This window comes from Oncorhynchus mykiss, chromosome 2 (assembly GCF_013265735.2).
Source record: "Oncorhynchus mykiss isolate Arlee chromosome 2, USDA_OmykA_1.1, whole genome shotgun sequence".
Classification (NCBI taxonomy): Eukaryota; Metazoa; Chordata; class Actinopteri; order Salmoniformes; family Salmonidae; genus Oncorhynchus; species Oncorhynchus mykiss.
In genome coordinates this window covers 78,826,791-78,853,967 of record NC_048566.1, presented here as the reverse complement: position 1 = coordinate 78,853,967, position 27,177 = coordinate 78,826,791, and the positions used below count along the sequence as shown (strand labels likewise).

Here is a 27,177-nt window from a genome sequence, read left to right as displayed (position 1 = left end):
AGGTTGCTGGATCAAATCCCAGAGCTGACAAGGTACCCATGTAGGCTGTCATTGTAAATGGGAACCGTGAGTTAATGGCCTTGTTCAGGGGCAGAAGACAGATTGTCAACTGACTTGCCCAGTGGGTCATGAAGGTAAAATGTTCTTCTCTTATTGAAATGGAAGTTCACATAGGGAGAAAAGAACATGCACATTTATCCCCCAAAAATGTAAACTGATGTTTTCATTAATTCGATTTTTTAGGGGCAGAGAGCAAACAAGGAGCTGTAGCTAATTCAAGTGCACACATACACGCACACATGCGACATTGCTTTTCCCATGTATCTAAAGTCAAAAGAGATTTCCTCTCACAAGCCAATAAAGTACGTATAAAGGAGGAATAACTAATGGATGAATAGAATAGGATGTGCCACACTTTTTGAATAAACATTGGCCTGGCTATATCACAAGTTATGTGATATAGAGTTTGTGAGTGCTGCACATGGTCATACTCCCAACCGACCTCTTGTCTTCTGTAGCAACCACAAGTCTCCGCCTCTCTCTCACAGCGCTAACCCGATCCCCACTCACTCCAACTCCCCTGCCACCGCCATCCTTCTCCCTAGCCCGTATTCCCGACGTTTGTCCCAGCGATAATCCACCTCTTTTCGCAAGCGATTTTAGAACTTTGTCCCGAAGAGAGAGAAAAAGGATAAAACACCCAGAGAAGTGAAGATCGGAGTGAACCAAATACGTTTTATATTGCCCAGATTGTTGGCCACGGCGGGGTGGATAAAAGCAGGCTGAAAAATACCATATGATGTGGATCTGGTACCTCTTGCTTGGTTCGGGGACGGGCTCAAGCTTGGTTGGTAAGTTTCAAACTACTAGCTTTCAGTGTTCAAGCTTTCACTTCTGTTGGCGCTTCAAACAGTGCCGCTGAGACTGCTCTAGGAGATCAGAAAAGAACAAGCGTGCTTTCGCAACAAGTAACAATTACCTCGTAGCCTATTCTTTACTTTTGTGTCCACGATATCGTTGTTGTCACAACCTTACAAAGTAGCCACCTCTAACTTCAAACAGAGTTGGGGCAAAGTATGTGCACCATCATAGGCTGCGACGTTGATTTAGCTTGGATACTGTACGCACCGTTGTTTTGCTTTTGCAAACCCAATAGCAGCGGGCAATTATACAATTCCCCTTCTTTTATTGATGTGTGGAAGCTGTTTAGAGTTGAAGCAGAGGGAGAGGATGTAGGCAAATTATGACGAGGGTGGTTGACAAGTCAATCTGTGCCATGGCAGCTGGGCCCTGAGAAGCTGTAGGGAAGTCTAGCCTCTTCTGCCTCAATCTACACTTCTAGCAGCAGACATGGGATTGTATGCAGACCTGGTTTCATATACATGTACATGACTATCTGGTATTGAAACTTTATTTTATGAGTATTTTCAAATACACAGCCCTAAACAATAATTTTTACTTGATAGTGTTATAATACTTTTTTCAAATACCTGGGTTAAATGCATGGGAGTGTATTTGAGTCGGTGTATTTGAGTCCTTCAAAAACGTTCAAAGTCTATTTATAAATATATTAAACTACTTGGTTTATTTTTCAAATAAAAGATAGGCCTATCTGAAAACTTACTTCGAATGTACAGTACCAGTCAAAAGTTTGGACACACCTACTCATTCAAGGGTTTCTTAATTTTGTATATTTTCTACATTGTTGAATAATAGTGAAGACATCAAACCTATGAAATAACACATATGGAATAATTTACTAACCATTCTCTCAACCAGCTTCACCTGTAATGCTTTTCCAACAGTCTTGAAGGAGTTTCCACATGTGCTGAGCACTTGTTGGCTGCTTTTTCTTCAATCTGCGGTCCAACTCATCCCAAACCATCTCAATTGGGTTGAGGTCAGGGGATTGTGGAGGCCAGGTCATCTGATGCAGCATTCCATCCCTGTCCTTCTTGGTCAAATAGCCCTTACACAGCCTGGAGGTGTGTTGGGTCATTGTCCTGTTGAAAAATAAAATGATAGTCCACTAAGCACAAACCAGATGGCATGGCATATCGCTACAGAATGCTGTGGTAGCCATGCTGGTCTAAATAAATCACATACAGTGTCACCAGAAAAGCACCATCACACCACCTCTATGCTTCATGGTGGGTACCACACATGTGATGATCATCCATTCACCTACTCTGCGTCTTACAAAGACACAGCAGTTGGAACCAAAAATCTAAAATTTGGAATCATCAGACGAAGGACATATTTCCACTGGTCTAACGTCCATTGCTCATGTTTCTTGGCCCAAGCAAGTTTCCTCTTCTTATTGGTGTCCTTTGTAGTGGTCTTTGCAGCAATTCGACCATGAAGCCCTGATTCACACAGTATCATCTGAAAAGTTGATGTTGAGATGTGTCTGTTACTTGAACTCTGTGAAGTATTTATTTGGGCTGCGATTTCTGAGGTTGGTAACTCTAATGAACTTATCCTCTGCAGCAGAGGTAACTCTGGGGCCTCCTTTCCTGTGGCGGTCCTCATGAGAGACAGCTTCATAATAGCGCTTTATGGTTTTTGCGACTGCACTTGAATAAACTTTTTAAAAGTTCTTGAAATGTTCCGGATTGTCATGTTGTCTTGTCTCTGTCCTTTCCCTTCACCCTGTCTCCCTCTGCTGGTCGTTGTTATGTTACCTTTTCTCCCCCTCTTTTCCCCAGCTGTGCCTTGTCTCCTCCTAATTACCCATTCACCCCGTTCCCCACCTGTTCCCTTTTTCCCTCTGATTAGGTCCCTATATCTGTCTCTGTTTCTGCTCCTGTCCTTGTCGGATTCTTGTTTGTTTGTTTATGTGTCTCATGCCTGAACCAGACTATCATCGTGTGTGCTGCAACCTTGTCCTGTCCTGTCGGAATCTACCTGTCCATCTGAGCCCACGTATGTTCGTCATTAAAGTACTCTGTTTGTTAATTCGCTTTTGGGTCCTCATTCACGCACCATAACAGAAGAATCCGACCAAGAATGGACCCAGCGACTTCGGATCCTCTCCACTCAGCCGTCGAGATCCAGGGAGCGATGCTAGGCAGACACAAGCAGGAATTGTCTGCTGCTCGACATGCCGTTGAGACCCTGGCCACCCAAGTCTCCAACCTCACAGAACAGGTTCACCATCTCCGCCTCGATCCACCGGCCACTTCCAGGGCTTTCGAATCTCCGGAGCCCAGAATCAATAACCCGCCGTGTTACTCTGGGGAGCCCACTGAATGCCGCTCGTTCCTCACCCAGTGTGATATTGTGTTTTCTCTCCAGCCCAACACTTACTCCAGGAGCACTGCTCGTGTCGCCTACGTCATATCTCTCCTTATTGGACGGGCTCGTGAGTGGGGCACGGCAATCTGGGAGGCAAGGGCTGAGTGTATTAACCAGTATCAAGACTTTAAGGAGGAGATGATACGGGTTTTTGATCGATCTGTTTTTGGGGAGGAGGCTTCCAGGGCCCTGTCTTCCCTATGTCAAGGCAATCGATCCATAACAGACTACTCTATTGAGTTTCGCACTCTTGCTGTCTCCAGTGGCTGGAACGAGCCGGCCTTGCTCGCTCGTCTTCTGGAGGGTTTCCGCGCAGAGGTAAAGGATGAGATTCTCTCCCGGGAGGTTCCTTCCAGCGTGGATTCCTTGATTGAACTCGCTATTCGCATTGAGCGACGGGTTGATCTTCGTCACCGAGCTCGTGGAAAGGAGCTTGCGCTCTCCGTCGCCTCCCTCTCCGCATCACTACCATCTTCCTCTGCCGGCTCGGGTGCTGAGCCCATGCAGCTGGGAGGTATCCGCATCTCGACTAAGGAGAGGGAACGGAGAATCACCAACCGCCTCTGTCTCTATTGCGGTTCCGCTGGTCATTTTGCCACTTCATGTCCAGTAAAAGGCCAGAGCTCGTCAGTAAGCGGAGGGCTACTGGTGAGCGCTACTACTCCTGTCTCTCCTTCAAGATCCTGCACTACCTTGTCGGTCCATCTACGCTGGACCGGTTCGTCAGCTTCCTGCAGTGCCTTAATAGACTCTGGGGCGGAGGGCTGTTTTATGGACGAGACCTGGGCTCGGGAACATGACATTCCTCTCAGACAGTTAAAGGAGCCCACGGCCTTGTTCGCCCTGGATGGTAGTCCTCTCCCCAGGATTCAGCGTGAGACGCTACCTTTAACCCTCACTGTTTCTGGTAATCATAGTGAAACCATTTCTTTTTTAATTTTTCGTTCACCTTTTACACCTGTTGTTTTGGGCCATCCCTGGCTAGTTTGTCATAATCCTTCCATTAATTGGTCTAGTAATTCTATCCTCTCCTGGAACGTCTCTTGTCATGTGAAATGTTTAATGTCTGCTATCCCTCCTGTTTCCTCTGTCTCTTCTTCACAGGAGGAGCCTGGTGATTTGACAGGGGTGCCGGAGGAATATCACGATCTGCGCACGGTGTTCAGTCGGTCCAGGGCCACCTCTCTTCCTCCACACCGGTCGTATGATTGTAGTATTGATCTCCTTCCGGGAACCACCCCCCCCCGGGGTAGACTATACTCTCTGTCGGCTCCCGAACGTAAGGCTCTCGAAGATTATTTGTCTGTAGCTCTTGACGCCGGTACCATAGTCCCCTCCTCCTCTCCCGCCGGAGCGGGGTTTTTTTTTGTCAAGAAGAAGGACGGGTCTCTGCGCCCCTGCATAGATTATCGAGGGCTGAATGACATAACAGTGAAGAATCGTTATCCGCTTCCTCTTATGTCTTCAGCCTTCGAGATCCTGCAGGGAGCCAGGTTTTTCACTAAGTTGGACCTTCGTAACGCTTACCATCTCGTGCGCATCAGGGAGGGGGACGAGTGGAAGACGGCGTTTAACACTCCGTTAGGGCACTTTGAATACCGGGTTCTTCCTTTCGGCCTCGCTAACGCTCCAGCTGTCTTTCAGGCATTAGTCAATGATGTCCTGAGAGACATGCTGAACATCTTTGTTTTCGTTTACCTTGACGATATCCTGATTTTTTCACCGTCACTCCAGATTCATGTTCAGCACGTTCGACGTGTCCTCCAGCGCCTTTTAGAGAATTGTCTTTTCGTGAAGGCTGAGAAGTGCACTTTTCATGCCTCTTCCGTCACATTTCTCGGTTCTGTTATTTCCGCTGAAGGCATTAAGATGGATCCCGCTAAGGTCCAAGCTGTCATTGATTGGCCCGTCCCTAAGTCACGCGTCGAGCTGCAGCGCTTTCTCGGCTTCGCGAACTTCTATCGTCGTTTCATCCGTAATTTCGGTCAGGTGGCAGCTCCTCTCACAGCCCTTACTTCTGTCAAGACGTGCTTTAAGTGGTCCGTTTCCGCCCAGGGAGCTTTTGATCTCCTCAAGAATCGTTTTACATCCGCTCCTATCCTTGTTACACCTGACGTCTCTAGACAGTTCGTTGTCGAGGTTGACGCGTCAGAGGTGGGAGTGGGAGCCATCCTTTCTCAGCGCTCCCTCTCTGACGACAAGGTCCACCCATGCGCGTATTTTTCTCATCGCCTGTCGCCGTCGGAACGTAACTATGATGTGGGTAACCGCGAACTGCTCGCCATCCGGTTAGCCCTAGGCGAATGGCGACAGTGGTTGGAGGGGGCGACCGTTCCTTTTGTCGTTTGGACTGACCATAGGAACCTTGAGTACATCCGTTCTGCCAAACGACTTAATGCGCGTCAGGCGCGTTGGGCGCTGTTTTTCGCTCGTTTCGAGTTCGTGATTTCTTATCGTCCGGGCTCTAAGAACACCAAGCCTGATGCTTTGTCTCGTCTCTTCAGTTCTTCAGTAGCCTCCACTGACCCCGAGGGGATTCTCCCTGAGGGGCGTGTTGTCGGGTTGACTGTCTGGGGAATTGAGAGGCAGGTAAAGCAAGCACTCACTCAAACTCCGTCGCCGCGCGCTTGTCCTAGGAACCTTCTTTTCGTTCCCGTTCCTACTCGTCTGGCCGTTCTTCAGTGGGCTCACTCTGCCAAGTTAGCCGGTCACCCTGGCGTTCGGGGTACGCTTGCTTCCATTCGCCAGCGTTTCTGGTGGCCCACCCGGGAGCATGACACGCGTCGTTTCGTGGCTGCTTGTTCGGTCTGCGCGCAGACTAAGTCCGGTAACTCTCCTCCTGCCGGCCGTCTCAGGCCGCTTCCTATTCCCTCTCGACCGTGGTCTCACATCGCCTTAGATTTTGTCACCGGACTGCCTTCGTCAGCGGGGAAGACTGTTATTCTTACGGTTGTCGATAGGTTCTCTAAGGCGGCTCATTTCATTCCCCTTGCTAAGCTTCCTTCTGCTAAAGAGACGGCACAAATCATCATCGAGAATGTTTTCAGAATTCATGGCCTTCCGTCAGACGTCGTTTCGGACAGAGGTCCGCAATTCACGTCTCAATTTTGGAGGGAGTTTTGCCGTTTGATTGGGGCTTCCGTCAGTCTCTCTTCCGGCTTTCACCCCCAGTCTAACGGTCAAGCAGAACGGGCCAATCAGACTATTGGTCGCATCTTACGCAGTCTTTCTTTTCGCAACCCTGCGTCTTGGTCAGAACAGCTCCCCTGGGCAGAATACGCCCACAACTCGCTTCCTTCGTCTGCGACCGGGCTATCTCCTTTTCAGAGTAGCCTCGGGTACCAGCCTCCGTTGTTCTCATCTCAGTTCGCCGAGTCCAGCGTCCCCTCCGCTCAGGCTTTTGTCCAACGTTGCGAGCGCACCTGGAAGAGGGTCAGGTCTGCACTTTGCCGTTATAGGGCGCAGACTGTGAGAGCTGCTAATAAGCGTAGAACGAAGAGCCCTAGATATTGTCGCGGTCAGAGAGTTTGGCTCTCCACTCAGAACCTTCCCCTTAAGACGGCTTCTCGCAAGTTGACCCCGCGGTTCATTGGTCCATTCCGTATCTCTCAAATCATTAACCCTGTCGCAGTGCGACTTCTTCTGCCGCGATATCTTCGTCGCGTCCACCCGGTCTTCCATGTCTCCTGTGTCAAGCCCGTTCTTCGCGCCCCCGCTCGTCTTCCCCCCCCCCCCCCCCATCCTTGTCGAGGGCGCACCCATCTACAGGGTCCGTAGGATTTTGGACATGCGTCCTCGGGGCCGTGGTCATCAGTACCTAGTAGATTGGGAGGGGTACGGTCCTGAGGAGAGGAGTTGGGTTCCCTCTCGGGACGTGCTGGACCGTGCGCTGATCGATGATTTCCTCCGTTGCCGCCAGGCTTCCTCCTCGAGTGCGCCAGGAGGCGCTCGGTGAGTGGGGGGGTACTGTCATGTTGTCTTGTCTCTGTCCTTTCCCTTCACCCTGTCTCCCTCTGCTGGTCGTTGTTATGTTACCTTTTCTCCCCCTCTTTTCCCCAGCTGTGCCTTGTCTCCTCCTAATTACCCATTCACCCCGTTCCCCACCTGTTCCCTTTTTCCCTCTGATTAGGTCCCTATATCTGTCTCTGTTTCTGCTCCTGTCCTTGTCGGATTCTTGTTTGTTTGTTTATGTGTCTCATGCCTGAACCAGACTATCATCGTGTGTGCTGCAACCTTGTCCTGTCCTGTCGGAATCTACCTGTCCATCTGAGCCCACGTATGTTCGTCATTAAAGTACTCTGTTTGTTAATTCGCTTTTGGGTCCTCATTCACGCACCATAACACGGATTGACTGACCTTCATGCCGTAAAGTAATGATGGACTGTTTCTCTTCGCTTATTTGAGCTGTTCTTGCCATAATATTGACTTGGTCTTTTACCAAATAGGGCTATCTTCTGTATACCACCCCTACCTTGTCACAACACAACTGATTGGCTCAAACACATTAAGAAGGAACGAAATTCCACAAATGGTCTTTTAACAAGGCACACCTGTTAATTGAAACACATTCCATTTGACTACCTCATGAAGCTGGTTGAGAGAATGCCAAGAGTGTGCAAAGCTGTCATCAAAGCAAAGGGTGGCTACTTTGAAGAATCTCAAATATAAAATATATTTTGATTTGTTTAACACTTTTTTTGGTTACTACATGATTCCATGATTCTTATTTCATAGCTCTGATGTCTTCACTATTCTACAATGTAGAATTTTTTTTTTTATATCAAGAAAAACCCTTGAATGAGTAGTTGTTCAAATTTTTGTGAAACGAATTAATATATTTGAAATAGTTTTTGAACCTGTCTGATTTATTACATTACCAGGACAGGTTTTGCTCTGCTTTCAATATGAAAGTTGTGGGCCTACTCATGGATGGAATTTAGAATTGTTGAAATTAACCTATTCTCATCAGAGACCTATTGAGAGGAGTAACTACACAGAAACACTTTTAAAAAACATTGTTTTAACGTGTAGCTAAATAAAAGGGCTGCTTGATTTTCTTTTAATGAAGTCCAGTGTAGGAATACTAGTATGATGACTATTAGCCAGTTGATATACATAGACCTATGAACACCCTACGCAGTTTGAATAAAGACAGACCATTGAGAATTGATTTGTTGTGCAAAACATCTGCAGCCACTCTGTGAAGGCAATGGGAGTTCAATAGAAAATGCCTCATTATTGTTCAAACACATGTTTCAGATTTAAAGGCGACATCTGGGTACAGAGTTGAGTTGTCCACAGAACTGTAGACCCAAATAATTCCGCCGTGTAGCCTATACCACCTGTCCGTTTGTAAGATATACACAGTTTAAATAGAATTTAATTTTCACTGGTTGTTTGTGCTCTAAAATGGATTTAGTTCTGACATCTAAATCCAAACCAGCTGATATTCTGTTAATCATTATACATTCTGGAATGGGTGAAAGTTTGTATTTTCTTTAGCTGACGCCATTGTCTTGATGTCTTTGTCTGTATCTCTAATTCATTTCTCATTGGTTTGGCACTTGTGCAATTTGGGACAAGTCACAGTGTCTTTGTCTCAGTATTGCAGAACAGTTTGTTGATTACTTTAGTTGGGAATAGAGTGCTTGATTTTTTTAATTTACAGTGTCATAAATGTATGCATACAGTGTCTTCAGAAAGTAAAGTATTCATACCCCTTGACTTATTCCACATTTTGTTTTGTTACAGCCTGAATTCAAAATGGATTACTTTTTTTTTCTCCCGTCTACACACAATACCCCATAATGACAGAAAATGTTGGCAAATTTATTGAACATGAAGTACGGAAATGCATTGATTTACATAAGTATTCACACCCCTAAGTCGATACATGTTAGAATCACCCTTCGTAGCGATTACAGCTGTGAGTCTTTGAGTAAATCTCTAAGAGCTTTGCACACCTGGATTGTACAATATTTGTACATTATTCTTCAATTTAAAAAAAATCAAAAACAAAACTCCCTAGTCCTTGCTGATGACAAGCATACCCATAACATGATGCAGCCACCACCATGCTTGAAAATATGAAGATTGGTACTCAGTGATATGTTGGATTTTCCCAAAAACATAACACTTTGTATTCGGGAAATAAAGTTCAAATGACAAGCTTACATTTCTTGAGTCAGTATGTATTCAACCCCTTTTATGGCAAGCCTAAATAAATTCAGGTGTAAAAATGTGCTTAACAAGTCACATAATAAGTGGTATGGACTCACTCTGTGTGCAATAATAGTGTTTAACATTATTTTTTTCTCTGTACCTCACACATACAACTATCTGTAAGGTCCCTCAGTTGAGCAGATTCAACCACAGACCAGGGAGGTTTTCCAATTCCTCGCAAAGAATGGCACCTATTTGTACATGGGTACAAATTAAAAAAATCTGACATTGAATATTCCTTTGAGCATGGTGAAGTTATTAATTACACTTTGGATGGTGTGTCATTAAACCCAGTCACCACAAAGATGCATACGTCTTTCCTAACACAGTTGCCGGAGAAGCAGGAAACTGCTCAGGGATTTCACCATGAGGCCAATGGTGACTTTAAAACAGTTACAGAGTTTAATTGCTTTGATAGGAGAAAACTGAGGATGGATCAACAACATTGTACTTACTCCACAATACTAACCTAATTGACAGAGTGTAAAGAAGGAAGCCTTTGTAGAATAAAAATATTCCAAAACAAGCATCCTGTTTGCAATAAGGCACTAAAGTAATACTGCAAAAATGTGGCAAAGCAATTTAAGGTTTTGTCCTGAATACAAAGTGTTATGTTTGGAGCAAAGACAATGCAACACATTACTGAGTACCACTCATAGTGGTGGCTGCATCATATTATGGGTATGCTTGTAATTGTTAAGGATTGGGGGGGGGGGTTTCAGGATTATAAAACAAAAGCAGAATGAAGCAAAATCTTAAAGGAAAACCTTTCCAACAGACACTGGGAAATGTAATTCAGCAGGACAATAACCTAAAACACAAGGCGTGTATTGTAAATATATCTTTCCAAAAAGGACCCCCTCTGTTTGTAATCTCCTTTCCCCTGTGACTCTTTTCTCTGGCACCCTGTATGTGTTCTGCCAGCTTGGACAGTAAAGTATTCTTGTTATAATGAACCCTATCAATCACAACAGACCTGGTTGGAATATAGTTGGAATTACTCTGTGTGTGAAGTGACAAAGGCCAATAAAGCTTTTATTAGTAATCTGTGTGCGGTATGGAATAAGGGTGTTCCCCATGTCTCGCCTGTCAATATGAATGTATGATCAGACGATAGTGTTGGCATACCACATCTGTCACACCTTATTGGCTTGCTGATGCCTCATGGCCTGATACTGCACTCTCAACCTGACAAACACACCAGCTATCACTTCTCACTATAAGAGGGTAGATACTATTTAGTACTGTATGACTATCCGCTATATCTGCCATCCTCACTTCTTATTGTATTTACTACTGTAACGCAGCGAGCCAAAGCTGGATCATCAGCAATGGCAATGTGAGCAAACTGACAGGAGCATGCTCCGATATCTCCTTAATCAAGATGAATGTGTTCCATTACAGTCCCAGTAGTACCTCACACCGCAGGAGACAGGTGGTCCGATGTTTTCATACATAAGCACCGTCGGATGGCACAGTAATTTCTCACTTGGTGACACCCTGGTGAACCCTGTTGTGTATTGTTTTGGTTCATATTTTGCTCCTGGGTTTTCCTGTTGTCAGGGGAAGGGGGGTTAGTGGCTAGCCCTGTGTGTGTGTGTGTGTGCGTGCGCATGCGTTAGTTAGGGCTGCATAATTAATCTAATTCATATCGAAATCTTGGCGTACATTAAGGATATCACATGCACTATTTTCGAAATGCCTCTAAGCCACGTGTAACATCTGCCCCCCCCTGTCAATCAAGTAGTACAGTTCCTCCTCCTTATTATTCAATTCAATATACGTTTCATGCTGTTCTGTTAGGTCAAATGCAGTCAACAAATTGTTACAAACAAGAATGATGCTGCTTTTCACTTTGCTTCTTAATATAAATCATTCAATTTTAAATATTCCAACAGTTCACCCAAGTATTTTGATCAATATCACAAGTCAAATCGCAATCGCAATATTTGTAACAAAAGAAAAAAAGAAAATGCCCCTATCGTGCAGTCCTAGTGTGTGTGTGTGTGTGTGTGTGTGTGTGTGTGTGTGTTAGGTATGGGGGTTCAAAAATAATTTCACTATTCAAATAGTATCATGAATTTTGCGAAAAACACGTGGCAGCCTTAATGTTATTTATCATCCCATATAGCAGTGCCTCTCTTGACTGGAGTAGCCTAGGGAACCTAGCTAGCTATAGGCTACATGCTGTGCTTTCTCCCCAACCCCATTCAGATGAAACAACCTACCTGTTGGTTCGTCCTTGTAGCCTACAACCCCATTCAGATGAAACAGCCTACCTGTTGGTTCCTCCTTGTAGACTACTCCTTCTCATTTCGCTAACTTTGAAGAACCTCTTTTCCACTTTGATTGGCCAACATAAACAACAAGCAACACAGGTGAAGGCTACCGGTCGGCTACGGGTCTTTTTATGGTAAAGACTACATTGAATAATTAATTAATAATTGATTGTCATAGTATATCACATGAATATTTAAATGTAATTTAGAAAAAGCCCTTTCAGGGTTCAAATAGTTTTTTGTTGTTGTTGTAAAAATGAATGCTCACACAAGTATTCAAATACTAATGTCCATTCGAATATTCTAATAACCGTACACATCTTTAGTGTGTGTGTGTCCGTCCGCGTGTCAGGCGAATGTCTGTGACTGTATGTATGTCTGTACGGTTTGTGCATACAGTGTGTGTGTGTGTGTTTTACATAATCTAATATGCTTCCAATCAAAGTCCTATTGTGTCCCTTGGATTAGGCCTGCCTTGTGTTTTGAGAGAGGTTGTTCCAGTTCCCAGAGTTGTTAAACAAAGCCACATGGCAGGAGTCACGTTTCCCCAGCACAGCACCACACTCTAAACCCAATAGCAGTGCTGTGATTTGAACCTGTATGCCTGTTAAAGAACTGCGCTGGACCAGACCACTACAGACAGAATTCAGTTGTTGCAGCAGATCTGGGATTTTTTCTGCACTGCGCAGACGTATCCTCTATCGGCAATTATTAAACTCCTGAATAAAATACTACATGCAGTGGGATGCATCAGACCAGTTTGCTATTCGTTCTGTATAATTATTTGTTTAATTTGGATGGGATAAATAAATAGTTGATGTGATTCTTCTGTCTGTCTCTACCTGAGATGCAGCATCTCCTTCCATTCAACCTGGGCTCTTCTCAGTGATCTATTAAATCATGCTGCTTCATGTTTCATGGAGCTGATCTATTTGGAGATGTATTGATCGGAGCGGAAACAGAAGAAGAGAGGAAAGCAACACAGAGGGGTAAAAAAACCAACTGATGTCCAGAGAACTCATTAGAAATGGATTGCTGATCGATCTAAAGTTCTATGCTATTCCATGAAAGGTTTAGTTGTCTTCTATTGATCATATCTACTTACCTGGAAACAAGATCAAACCCTAGACTGGTTGGAGTGGGTTTTATTCAATGATAGCTTAGAATCTTTTCTGACATACTTTTCGAAGCTCGAAGACATTGTACCGCTAACTTCGGTGGGTGAAAGTTTGTAGCCCCGGTGAAACATTTGAATAATAGCTATTCATAAAGTATGACTTGTTAATCCTACGGCTCACCATGGTCTGGCCTAGAATGTGCTGTATACTCTTCCCCTTGGACTTTATAATATTGCTGCAGTCACTAGTCTACTCTTCATTGTAACGGCCTCTCACAAATGCAACTTCCAAACTGTAATATGAGATGTAGGACTTATTCTGTGAGCTAGGTCAGACTGTATTTTTGTCTGTTTTGCACTAATTCACTGGCACACACACAAAGCCAAAGCCAAGGAATAGCAGCAGGTCTGCTTTTATTTATCTGAATGCAGTCTTTTAGAATGAAATGACAGTGCCGTGTTGAGTGAGTACATGGCAGTGTTTCATGTCACTGCAGAGCTGTCTCCTGGCGACCCATTAACCCACCATCGCCACGGAAACAAGGAACCCTCATGAGGTTGGAGATTCCATTCCCCTCATGCTGGGTGGGGGGCGGCAGTGGATATGACTTGGTATCTCCCATGAAGAACCAAATAAACCTTCAGATTGTTTGTGACGCCTACACACACCTCATCTCTCCATCTCTCTCTGTATGTTTTCTTCTGTTCTCTCTTGTTGTTCGTGTTGTATGTAGGAAAAAGCCATTAGCATGGCCCTGTGTTGTACCCCTCTTGCCTGAGAGGGTGATTGACTGCTGCCTTCCAGACAGCTGGGTCCCCTGCTGTCCTTGCGATCAGGAGTAGTTTGCTGTGTTGTGTCACACAGTGTGGCACCGGGGACACCGACAGAATATTTTTGACCGCAATCCCAGCATCCCTCTGTCAATCCCTCTGTCAATCCAAACAAAGATCTTCTAAGGTCAACAGAGACACGGATCTCGTCCAGGGAGGGGGGGAGGGAGACTGGATCATTTGGCTTACAGGATTTATTATTTGCTCTTGTGTACTATCTGTTATGTAACATTGATTGTGTACTAAGGTGCTGAGTGAAGGTCACTCTGGATGAGAGCATCTACTAAATGTTATCATAGTGTTTGGGCTGCACTGCATTTTAGTTTGGATGTATTGGCAAAGTGTATGGGTAGTTTGTAGAAATATATTAATGGCTATATGAATGCGGTTGCAGTGGAGCGCTGAACTCTATACTGTATATATTCTACACATGTATTCTACACATATATTCTACACATCTTGGCTTATCCAGAGAAACTCACTGTTTGAACAGGGATAAACTCCAGGTCCCACTCACCACTGAAGAAAGTATTTACTCATGGAACAAAATGTTTTAAAATGTGAAACGCCAACTCAGAATTGAGATGTCTCAGCCTCCCGAGTGGCACAGTGGTCTAAGGCACTGCATCGCTGTGTCACTAGAGAATCTGGGTTCGAGTCCAGGCTCTGTCGCAGCCGGCCACTACCGAGAGACCCATGTGGCGGTGCACAATTGGCCCAGCATCGTCCGGGTTAGGGGAGGGTTTTGCTACCGACTCCTGTGGCGGGCCGGGCGCAGTGCTCACTGACACAGTCGTCAGGTGTACAGTGTTTCCTCCGACACATTGGTGTGGCTGGCTTCCGGGTAAAGTGGGCATTGTGTCAAGAAACAGTGCGGCTTGGTTGGGTTGTGTTTCAGAGGACGCACAGCTCTTAAGTTGTACAGTGTATGTACTGGAGTTGTACATACAGTCGTGGCCAAAAGTTTTGAGGATGACACAAATATACATTTTATCAAAGTTTGCTGCTTCAGTGTCTTTAGATATTTTTGTCAGATGTTACTATGGAATACTGAAATATAATTACAAGCATAAGCGTCAAAGGCTTTTATTGACAATTACATGAAGTTGATGCAAAGAGTCAACCTTTTTCAGTGTTGACCCTTATTTATCAAGACCTCTGCAATCCACCGTGGCATGCTGTCAATTAACTTCTGGGCCACATCCTGACTGATGGCAGCCCATTCTTGCATAATCAATGCTTGCAGTTTGTCAGAATTTGTGGGGTTTTGTTTGTCCATCCACCTCTTGAGGAATGACCAAGTTCTCAATGGGATTATGGCCTGGGGAGTTTTCCTGGCCATGGACCCAAAATATTGATGTTTTGTTCCCCGAGCCACTTAGTTATCACTTTTGCCTTATGGCAAGGTGCTCCATCATGCTGGAAAAGACATTGTTCGTCACCAAACTGTTCCTGGATGGTTGGGAGAAGTTGCTGTTGTAGGAGGTGTACCATTCTTTATTCATGGCTGTGTTCGTAGGCAAAATTGTGATTAAGCCCACTCCCTTGGCTGAGAAGCAACCCCACACATAATTGGTCTCAGGATGCTTTACTGTTGGCATGACACAGGACTGATGGTAGCGCTCAACTTGTCTTCTCCAAACAAGCTTTTTTCCTGATGCCCCAAATAATCGGAAAGGGGTTTCATCAGAGAAAATGACTTTACCCCAGTCCTCAGCAGTCCAATCCCTGTACCTTTTGCAGAATATCAGTCTGTCCCTGATGTTTTTCCTGGAGAGAAGTTGCTTCTTTGCTGCCCTTCTTGACACAAGGCCATCCTCCAAAAGTCTTCGCCTCACTGTGCGTGCAGATGCACTCACCTGCCTGCTGACATTCCTGAGCAAGCTCTGTACTAGTGGTGTCCTGAACCAGCAGCTGAATCAACTTTAGGAGAGGTACTGGCACTTGCTGGACTTTCTTGGGCGCCCTGAAGCCGTCTTCACAACAATTTAACCGCTCTCCTTCAAGTTCTTGATGATCCCATAAATGGTTAATTTAGGTGCAATCTTACTGGCAGCAATATCCTTGCCTGTGAAGCCCTTTTTGTGCGAAGCAATGATGACGGCACGTGTTTCCTTTCAGGTAACCATGGTTAACAGAGGAAGAACAATGATTCCAAGCACCACCCTCCTTTTGAAGCTTCCAGTCTGTTATTCAAACTCAATCAGCATGACAGAGTGATCTGCAGTGGAAATATTTTTGGGGGATTCAGTTCATTTGCATGGCAAATAGGGACTTTGCAATTAATCTGATCACTCTTCATAACATTCTGGAGTATATGCAAATTTCCATCATACAAACTGAGGCAGCAGACTTTGTGAAAATTAACATTTGTGTCATTCTCAAAACCTTTGGCCATGACTGTACACAAAATACTCTAATGTCAAAATGGAAAAAAAATCTTGCCATTTATGAAAAGTAAAACACTAACATATGTTGATTTAGAAAAAATGTCATCCCCCTGAGACAATGTATGTTAGAATCACCTTTGGCAGTGTTTACAGCTGAGTTTTTTAGGGTAAGTCTCTAAGAGCTTGCATATTTGGATTGTACAATATTTGTTCATTCTTAAAAATATATATTTAAGCACTGTCAAGTTGGTTGTTGATCATTGCGAGATAGCCAATTTAAGTCAAAATTGTAACTAGGCTGCTCAGGAACATTCAATGTTGTCTTGGTAAGCGACTTCAGTGTCGATTTGGCCTTGTGTTTTAGGTTATTGTCCTGCTGAAAGGTGAATTTGTCTCCCAGTGTCTGTTGAAAAGAAGACTGAAACAGGTTGTCCTCTAGGATTTTGCCTGTGCTTAGCTCTATTGCATACATTTATCGTATAAAACTCACTAGATGACAAGCATACCCTCCATGCTTGAAAATATAAAGATTGGTACTCAGTGATGTGTTGACTGCATGTTTTGTAATAATTTTATTCTGTACAACCTTCCTTCTTCTCACTCTGTTATTTAGGTTAGTATTGTGGAGTAACTGCAATGCTGTTGATACATCTTCCGTTTTCTCCTATCACAGACATTAAACTCTGTAACTGTAAAATCACTATTCCCTGAGCAACTTCCTTCCTCTCTGGCAACTGAGTTAGGAAGGACCCCTGTATCTTTGTTGTGACTGGGTGTGATACACAATACAAAGTGTGATTAACCCTTTAGAACCCTTTGCGGCTGTTGAAAACGTTAGTAATTGAAACATGAACAGCCTTTTTTTCTAACAATAATGTGTCAATATCGCAAAATTAACTTGCTAACATCCTGTTGTAGTATTTTCGTGGCTGCCAACCAGAAAACTGAAATATGGTATGTGGTCATTTGACCTTAATGTATTTTTTTATTACTCAAAATGGCGCTGCAGCGGGCACAACTTTTTACTGTGAAAGAGGTTGTATCTATGTTGGTTGGTGATACGGACACGTCATTGCACTTTGAAAAGTGATGATGTTGAGGTGAGTGTATGCATATATTTATATGTTTGGTGTTGTGAAAAATGGGGAATAACTCTCATATTAGCAAATCCTGTCATGTCATGATTATTTGGTTGGTCCAGGCGAGGATCAGCAGTGGGGCTCAAATGATTGCTCACTGTCTCATGGAAACAGTTGCAGTCTTTTGCTGTGTATATAGTCTGCTAACTACAGTGCCTTGCGAAAGTATTCGGCCCCCTTGAACTTTGCGACCTTTTGCCACATTTCAGGCTTCAAACATAAAGATATAAAACTGTATTTTTTTGTGAAGAATCAACAACAAGTGGGACACAATCATGAAGTGGAACAACATTTATTGGATATTTCAAACTTTTTTAACAAATCAAAAACTGAAAAATTGGGCGTGCAAAATTATTCAGCCCCTTTACTTTCAGTGCAGCAAACTCTCTCCAGAAGTTCAGTGAGGATCTCTGAATGATCCAATGTTGACCTAAATGACTAATGATGATAAATACAATCCACCTGTGTGTAATCAAGTCTCCGTATAAATGCACCTGCACTGTGATAGTCTCAGAGGTCCGTTACAAGCGCAGAGCATCATGAAGAACAAGGAACACACCAGGCAGGTCCGAGATACTATTGTGAAGAAGTTTAAAGCCGGATTTGGATACAAAAAGATTTCCCAAGCTTTAAACATCCCAAGGAGCACTGTGCAAGCGATAATATTGAAATGGAAGGAGTATCAGACCACTGCAAATCTACCAAGACCTGGCCGTCCCTCTAAACTTTCAGCTCATACAAGGAGAAGACTGATCAGAGATGCAGCCAAGAGGCCCATGATCACTCTGGATGAACTGCAGAGATCTACAGCTGAGATGGGAGACTCTGTCCATAGGACAACAATCAGTCGTATATTGCACAAATCTGGCCTTTATGGAAGAGTGGCAAGAAGAAAGCCATTTCTTAAAGATATCCATAAAAAGTGTTGTTTAAAGTTTGCCACAAGCCACCTGGGAGACACACCAAACATGTGGAAGAAGGTGCTCTGGTCAGATGAAACCAAAATTGAACTTTTTGGCAACAATGCAAAACATTATGTTTGGCGTAAAAGCAACACAGCTGAACACACCATCCCCACTGTCAAACATGGTGGTGGCAGCATCATGGTTTGGGCCTGCTTTTCTTCAGCAGGGACAGGGAAGATGGTTAAAATTGATGGGAAGATGGATGGAGCCAAATACAGGACCATTCTGGAAGAAAACCTGATGGAGTCTGCAAAAGACCTGAGACTGGGACGGAGATTTGTCTTCCAACAAGACAATGATCCAAAACATAAAGCAAAATCTACAATGGAATGGTTCAAAAATAAACATATCCAGGTGTTAGAATGGCCAAGTCAAAGTCCAGACCTGAATCCAATCGAGAATCTGTAGAAAGAACTGAAAACTGCTGTTCACAAATGCTCTCCATCCAACCTCACTGAGCTCGAGCTGTTTTGCAAGGAGGAATGGGAAAAAATGTCAGTCTCTCGGTGTGCAAAACTGACATACCCCAAGCGACTTACAGCTGTAATCTCAGCAAAAGGTGGCGCTACAAAGTATTAACTTAAGGGGGCTGAATAATTTTGCACGCCCAATTTTTCAGTTTTTGATTTGTTAAAAAAGTTTGAAATATCCAATAAATGTCGTTCCACTTCATGATTGTGTCCCACTTGTTGTTGATTCTTCACAAAAAAATACAGTTTTATATCTTTATGTTTGAAGCCTGAAATGTGGCAAAAGGTCGCAAAGTTCAAGGGGGCCGAATACTTTCGCAAGGCACTGTATATGAAATACAAATGGTATAGAGAGAAATAGTCCTATAAAACTATATTAACTACAAACTAAAACCTCTTACCTTGGAATATTGAAGTCTCATGTTAAAAGGAACCACCAACTTTCATATGTTCTCATGTTTACATGGCACATATTTTACATGGCACATACATGGCACATATTGCAATGGATCTCGTCCTCCTCTTCTGAGGAGGAGTAGCGAGAAGAATCGGAGGACCAATGCGCAGCGTGGTAAGTGTCCATAATGTCTAGTCAAAATGAACACTGAAATACAAAACAACAAACGTGAATAAATGACACAAACGAAACAGTCCCGTGTGGCACAAACACTGACACGGAAAATAAACACCCACAACTCAAAAGTGAAACCAGGCTACCTATGTATGATTCTCAATCAGGGACAATGATTGACAGCTGCATCTGATTGAGAACCATACTAGGCCAAACACAGAAATCCCAAATGATAGAAAAACGAACATAGACAACCCACCCAATTCACACCCTGACCATACTAAAATAAAGATAATATAACAGAACTAAGGTCAGAACGTGACATATATTACTTTCTTCTCCAACACTTTGTTTTTGCTTTATTTAAACCAAGTTGAACATGTTTCATTTTTTATTTGAGGCTAAATTGATTTTATTGATGCATTATATTAAGTTAAAATAAGTGTTCATTCAGTATTGTTGTAATTGTCATTCTTACAAATAAATAAATAAATCAAATCGGCCGATTAATCGGTATCGGCTTTTTTGGTCCTCCAATAATCGGTATCGCCGTTGAAAAATCATAATCGGTCGACCTCTACAGTGTACAGTAGATCGTTGACCAAAAATGACAAACCCATTTTAAACCCTTTGTTACACTTCAAGATGTGGAAAACGTCAAGGAGTGTGAATACTTTCTGAAGGCACTGTATGCCTTGATTTTTAAATGTAATTTAATTTGACACCCAATTTGACATGCTCCTATGTTTCTGCCTTTTCTCAGTCATCCTTCCACAGAGAAGACCACATTCCTTTGGATAAATATTCATATGAATACTAAACCAAAACCATTGCATATGCTTTATCTCTGTGGTTCTTCATGTAAACATAATTGCAAGAGTAACAAATTATTATAGAGACTAGTGACTGACAGAATGATGGACTCATGGACTCACAGCATATTGGCATTCAGCTGAGGCTGCCAGTGGAATTATCTCCACCTTATCTCCACAGTGCTCACTCACATGGATACACATCTCATTCACCAACCTCTGGGGTAAAACTCCAATCACAGATGAAAATCTGCAGCGCAAAAGCCATTACGCATTTGATGTAACTCTCCCAGGCAAATGCATAAATGAACAAATAAGATCAATCTCAATTTGGCAGACTATAAATAATTACCACTTTGTCACAGTTCATTTAAAAGATTTGACTTAAGACCCCATGATATTGATATTGAACATCTCATTATTGCTACCTGAAAATCCCTCTCATTAAGCCCAGATCAGCTCAGAGGATTATACCAGAGCCTGGCTGTTCTCCCTGGTGTGTAATGGCTGATGGAATATGTCAAGTAAAGCAGGAAAGCAATAATTTTTGCCTGTCTGAACAATTATAGTGAGGAGAGGTGAATTCAGGCAGAAGAGAGAGGAGGAACACATTGTTTCTTTAGTGCATTATTACAAAAAGGATGCATGTTTTGGAATATTTTTATTCTGTACAGGCTTCCTTTTCACTCATTTAGGTTAGTATTGTGGAGTAATGACAATGTTGTTGAGCCATCAGTTTTCTCCTATCACAGCCTTTGAACGCTGCAACGGTTTTAAAGTCACCATTGTCCTCATGGTGAAATCCTTCAGCGGTTTACTTTCTCTCTGGCAACTGAGTTCGGAAGGACGAATGTATCTTTGTAGTGACTGGGTGTATTGATACACCATCCAAAGTTTAATTAGTAACTTCAATTACGTTCCCCAGCAAGAAAAGCCAAATGTCGCTCAAACAGAAGGGGGAACTAACAAAGTCACTGACAACAACCAAAACAGGTGGTGTTTAAGGAGGGGTTCTGAAAGCCACTCATGGGGTGTCTACTGAAAGTTGACTAGCAACAACAACTGGAACCAAAGACACCCACAATTAGCACCCACCAAACAAAAGAAAAACCACACCAAACTTAAAGACGGGAAACAAACCAAAAAAGGTGGAGGAAAACAAAATCAGATAAAGGATCATTTGTCTAAAAATCTAAATAGGGCCCACCAATTAAAAGTGTTAACCGTCCTCATCTATCAATACAACTGGAGCACTGGGCCAGCACAGGTGAAACACCTTCCCACTAACAAGATGGCAACCAGCACAGGTGTAACACATACTTATTAATGAAGTGACACCAATCGGTGCGCCCTACGTACTAACAAGCTGTACGTGCTAAAGTCCAACCTCAAAACATAAATGGAAAAACCAAAGCCTGTAACAGTCACCATTATTCTACATTCTGGCTATTATTTTAATGAGCTCTGCCCCCAAACAGTATCACATTTTTTAGTCCGAACCGTACTAAATCTGAACCAATCATAGACTTCCTATGTTTCACAAATTTGAAAATCAAAGTAGAGCTCAGTAGAGTACAGCACAGAACCATTGAGTAAAGTATAATACAGTACATTTTAGTGTACTCAACTCTAATGTACTCTACTGTACTGAACTATACTATACTTTTCTTTACTGTGCTGTACTGTGCTGTCCAAACTTGTGAACCCAACTGAGTATTATGATTTCCCATTGTAGGCAATTTAATTGGTGAAATTCCATCACCGATTTTTCCGAAATACATTGAAATGCAATATAACTGTTGATATTAGTTGTCAGGGGTCTTTACTTTGTTGTGTTTTGATGTATTTCTAATAGGGTGGGGCGGTATACAGATTTTCATATCGTCAAACTGTCCTTGTCTCATAGGGGATATATGGTATTACCGGTTTAGTACACAATAGGGCGCCAAAAAACGAAAATTTAGCAAAAATAATAGAGAATTTCAATAGAGGCTGCTAGCTAAATATGCTAAAGAGTGCAAACGAAAATAAACTATTTTCAATCATGGACACTCTTAGTGACAGTTGTGGTTGCTTTGCATGATGTATTGTTGTCTCTACCTTCTTGCCCTTTGTGCTGTTGTCTGTGCCCATTGATGCTTCACCATGTTTTGTGCTGGTACCATGTTGTCTTGCTTCCATGTTGTTGTGTTGCTACCATGCTCTGTTGTCATGTGTTGCTGCCTTGCTATGTTGTTGTCTTAGGTCTCTCTTCATGTAGTGTTGTGTTGTCTCCCTTGTCGTGATGTGTGTTTTGTCAAAACATTTAAAAAATATATTTTTATCCCAGCCCCCGTCCCTGCTGGAGGCCTTTTAGTAGGCCATCATTGTAAATAGGAATTTGTTCTTAACTGACTTTCCTAGTTAAATAAAGGTTAAATAAAAAATACAAAAATAATCACAGTTTTCGATTATTTATTCAAATACTATTTCAATTGTTTAGATTTTTTGTTGTTGTGGAAAATGTACTACGAAAGGACTGGCATGTTTCAAGATGGTGCCGATAGAGACAGCAGCTTCACTTCAAGTCCTTAGGAAACTGCAGTATTTTAGTTTTTTAATGTATTATTTCTTACATTGGTAGCCCAGAAAACCTTAAGTGTTATTACATACAGTGACTGTATCAAAGACTGTGGGCTCTCCTTCTCCTTTAGTAAAATATTTAAATGCGTTAACCCTTGCAAGGTTGCAGGCCCAGACGGCATGCCTGGCCGCATCCTCAGAGCATGCGCAGACCAGCTGGCTGGTGTGTTTACGGACATAATCAATCAATCCTTATCCTAGTCTGCTGTCCACACATGCTTCAATATGGCCACCATTGTTCCTGTTACCAAGAAAGCTAAGGTAAATTAACTAATTGACTTTCGCCCCGTAGCACTCACTTCTGTCATCATGAAGTGCTTTGAGAGACTAGTCAAGGATCAGATCACCTCTACCCTACCTGTTACCCTAGACCCACTCCAATTTGCTTGCCGCCCCAATAGGTCCACAGACGATGCGATCGCCATTACACTGCACACTGCACTATCCCATTTGGACAAAAGGAATACCTATGTAAGAATGCTGTTCATTGACTACAGCTCAGCATTCAACACCATTGTACCTTCCAAACACATCATTAAGTTTGGGGTGTCAGGGTAGCCTAGTGGTTAGAGCGTTGGACTAAAAAAGGTTGCAAGTTCAAATCCCCGAGCTGACAAGGTACAAATCTGTCGTTCTGCCCCTGAACAGGCAGTTAACCCACTGTTCCTAGGCCGTCATTGAAAATAAGAATTTGTTCTTAATTGACTTGCCTAGTTAAATAAAGGTAAAAAAAAAAAAAACGTTTGAGACCCTGGGTCTCGTCCCCGCCCTGTGCAACTAGGTCCTGTATTTCCTGACGGACCGCCCCCCATGTGGTGAAGGTAGGAAACAACATCTCCACTCCTCTGATCCATCTCCACACTGGGGCCCCACAAGGGTGCTTTCTCAGCCCTCTCCTATACTCCCTGTTCACCCACGGCTGCGTGGCCGTGCACGCCTCCAACTCAATCATCAAGTTTGCAGACGACACTACAGTGGTAGGCTCAATTACCAACAACAACGAGACTGGGAGGAGGTGGGTGCCCTTAGAGTGTGGTGTCAGAAAAATAACCTCTCACTTAATGTTAGCAAAACAACAGACTTCAGGAAACAGCAAAGGGAGCACCTTGACGGGACAGCAGTGGAAAGTTCCTCTGTGTACATATAACCGACAAAATGAAATGGTCCACGCACACAGACAGTGTAGTGAAGAAGGCAGCTGTTCATCCCGCTTCCATCTAGAAGGCGAGGTCAATACAGGTGCATCAGAGCTGAGATAGAGAGAAGCTGATTTCCAATCTATCTCAAGGCCATCCGATTGTTAAACAGCCACCACTTGCACAGAGAGGTGGCTGTAGGGTTGCACATTTTGGGGAATATTCAGAGGTGGAAACGTTCCGTGGGAATTAACAGAAATATATCAGAATTAACAGAAAAATATGCAAATGTAATATTAATACCATTTAAATGTAGATGTCTTCTGCATTGGATATATTTACCATATCAATTGGCAATAAGGTAAAAGGTCTATCATAAGTAGACATAATTGCAAATGATTAAATCCTTCCAATAGAAAAAAAACTATTTAGTTACGAATTGAACTTTAATTCACGAGATGATTTCACTGAACAACAATAGAAAGTTAATATTGAATGATCCCCAATGATCCGTCTTATCAGAAACCAAAAACGTTTTCAACATGCATCTGTAAAATGATAGTCTAGAAACTAAATCTTTGGTTGTCTTCCTCTCAGGCTTCCATGTCTCCTCCCTGGACCTCCTCAATGCCCAACTCTTGAACATCAGACTCTGAGGCCTCATCTTCACAGTCACTTTCCAACCTTGTTGAGGATGGCTCGTTCTCAGGCTCAAAAAGCCTCAAATTTGCCCGGATGGCCACCAATTTTTCAACCCTTGTATTGGTCAGCCTGTTGCTTGCTTTGGTGTATGTGTTCCCAAACAAGGACCAGTTGCGCTATAAATTATATGTTATATAAAATATATTCACCCCACTCAGTATTGTAATCAAAACTTACCAGAAAGCATGTAGTCCTTGGCTCAGACAGTAGTAGTGTGGGCTCAATAGCATCTCATTAGTGTGCAAGATCTTGAGAATCAGCTGTACATGTGATGGAAGAGTGCACTGCACATGTGATAGAAGAATACATTGTGAATGCAGAGGGTTGCAATTCCATTGAATTGGGGATAGTTTAACTAACATATGCCACAAATCAAATCAAAATCAAATCAAATTTATTTATATAGCCCTTCGTACATCAGCTGATATCTCAAAGTGCTGTACATAAACCCAGCCTAAAACCCCAAACAGCAAGCAATGCAGGTGTAGAAGCACGGTGGCTAGGAAAAACTCCCTAGAAAGGCCAAAACCTAGGAAGAAACCTAGAGAGGAACCAGGCTATGTGGGGTGGCCAGTCCTCTTCTGGCTGTGCCGGGTGGAGATTATAACAGAACATGGCCAAGATGTTAAAATGTTCATAAATGACCAGCATGGTCGAATAATAATAAGGCAGAACAGTTGAAACTGGAGCAGCAGCACAGCCAGGTGGACTGGGGACAGCAAGGAGTCATCATGTCAGGTAGTCCTGGGGCATGGTCCTAGGGCTCAGGTCCTCCGAGAGAGAGAAAGAGAGAAGGAGAGAATTAGAGAACGCACACTTAGATTCACACAGGACACCGAATAGGACAGGAGAAGTACTCCAGATATAACAAACTGACCCTAGCCCCCCGACACATAAACTACTGCAGCATAAATACTGGAGGCTGAGACAGGAGGGGTCAGGAGACACTGTGGCCCCATCCGAGGACACCCCCGGACAGGGCCAAACAGGAAGGATATAACCCCACCCACTTTGCCAAAGCACAGCCCCCACAACACTAGAGGGATATCTTCAACCACCAACTTACCATCCTGAGACAAGGCTGAGTATAGCCCACAAAGACCTCCGCCACGGCACAACCCAAGGGGGGGGGAGGGGGGCGCCAACCCAGACAGGATGACCACATCAGTGACTCAGCCCACTCAGGTGACGCACCCCCTCCAGGGACGGCATGAGAGAGCCCCAGTAAAGCCAGTGACTCAGCCCCTGAATAGGGTTAGAGGCAGAGAATCCCAGTGGAAAGAGGGGAACCGGCCAGGCAGAGACAGCAAGGGCGGTTCGTTGCTCCAGAGCCTTTCCGTTCACCCTCCCACTCCTGGGCCAGACTACACTCAATCATATGACCCACTGAAGAGATGAGTCTTCAGTAGAGACTTAAAGGTTGAGACCGAGTTTGCGTCTCTGACATGGGTAGGCAGACCGTTCCATAAAAATGGAGGTCTATAGGAGAAAGCCCTGCCTCCAGCTGTTTGCTTAAAAATTCTAGGGACAATTAGGAGGCCTGCGTCTTGTGACCGTAGCGTACGTGTAGGTATGTACGGCAGGACCAAATCAGAGAGATAGGTAGGAGCAAGCCCATGTAATGCTTTCTAGGTTAGCAGTAAAACCTTGAAATCAGCCCTTGCTTTGACAGGAAGCCAGTGTAGAGAGGCTAGCACTGAAGTAATATGATCAAATTTTTTGGTTCTAGTCAGGATTCTAGCAGCCGTATTTAGCACTAACTGAAGTTTATTTAGTGCTTTATCCGGGTAGCCGGAAAGTAGAGCATTGCAGTAGTCTAACCTGGAAGTGACAAAAGCATGGATTAATTTTTCTGCATCATTTTTGGACAGAAAGTTTCTGATTTTTGCAATGTTACGTAGATGGAAAAAAGCTGTCCTTGAAATGTTCTTGATATGTTCTTCAAAAGAGAGATCAGGGTCCAGAGTAACGCCGAGGTCCTTCACAGTTTTATTTGAGACGACTGTACAACCATTAAGATTAATTGTCAGATTCAACAGAAGATCTCTTTGTTTCTTGGGACCTAGAACAAGCATCTCTGTTTTGTCCGAGTTTAAAAGTAGAAAGTTTGCAGCCATCCACTTCCTTATGTCTGAAACACATTCTTCTAGCAAGGGCAATTTTGGGGCTTCACCATGTTTAATTGAAATGTACAGCTGTGTGTCATCCGCATAGCAGTGAAAGTTAACATTATGTTTTCGAATGACATCCCCAAGAGGTAAAATATATAGTGAAAACAATAGTGGTCCTAAAACGGAACCTTGAGGAACACCGACATTTACAGTTGATTTGTCAGAGGACAAACCATTCACAGAGACAAACTGATATCTTTCCGACAGATAAGATCTAAACCAGGCCAGAACTTGTCCGTGTAGACCAATTTGGGTTTCCAATCTCTCCAAAAGAATGTGGTGATCGATGGTATCAAAAGCAGCACTAAGGTCTAGGAGCACGAGGACAGATGCAGAGCCTCGGTCCGATGCCATTAAAATGTCATTTACCACCTTCACAAGTGCCGTCTCAGTGCTATGATGGGGTCTAAAACCAGACTGAAGCATTTCGTATACATTGTTTGTCTTCAGGAA

General features: G+C 43.4%; 1 protein-coding gene across 2 annotated transcripts in view; it reads left to right on the top strand.

Moving 5' to 3' along the window:
* Nucleotides 1-502: 502 nt before the first annotated feature.
* LOC110497066 (low-density lipoprotein receptor class A domain-containing protein 3) overlaps nt 503-27,177 on the top strand; it is a 142,568-nt gene continuing 115,893 nt past the window's right edge. The window contains exon 1 of one of the 2 annotated variants that reach the window (XM_036956343.1): nt 503-851. In XM_036956343.1, the coding sequence (XP_036812238.1) occupies nt 797-851 (55 nt within the window). In that variant the 5' untranslated portion in view covers nt 503-796. The remainder of the gene's footprint in view (nt 852-27,177) is intronic. The other variant, XM_036956334.1, reaches the window with a different exon arrangement.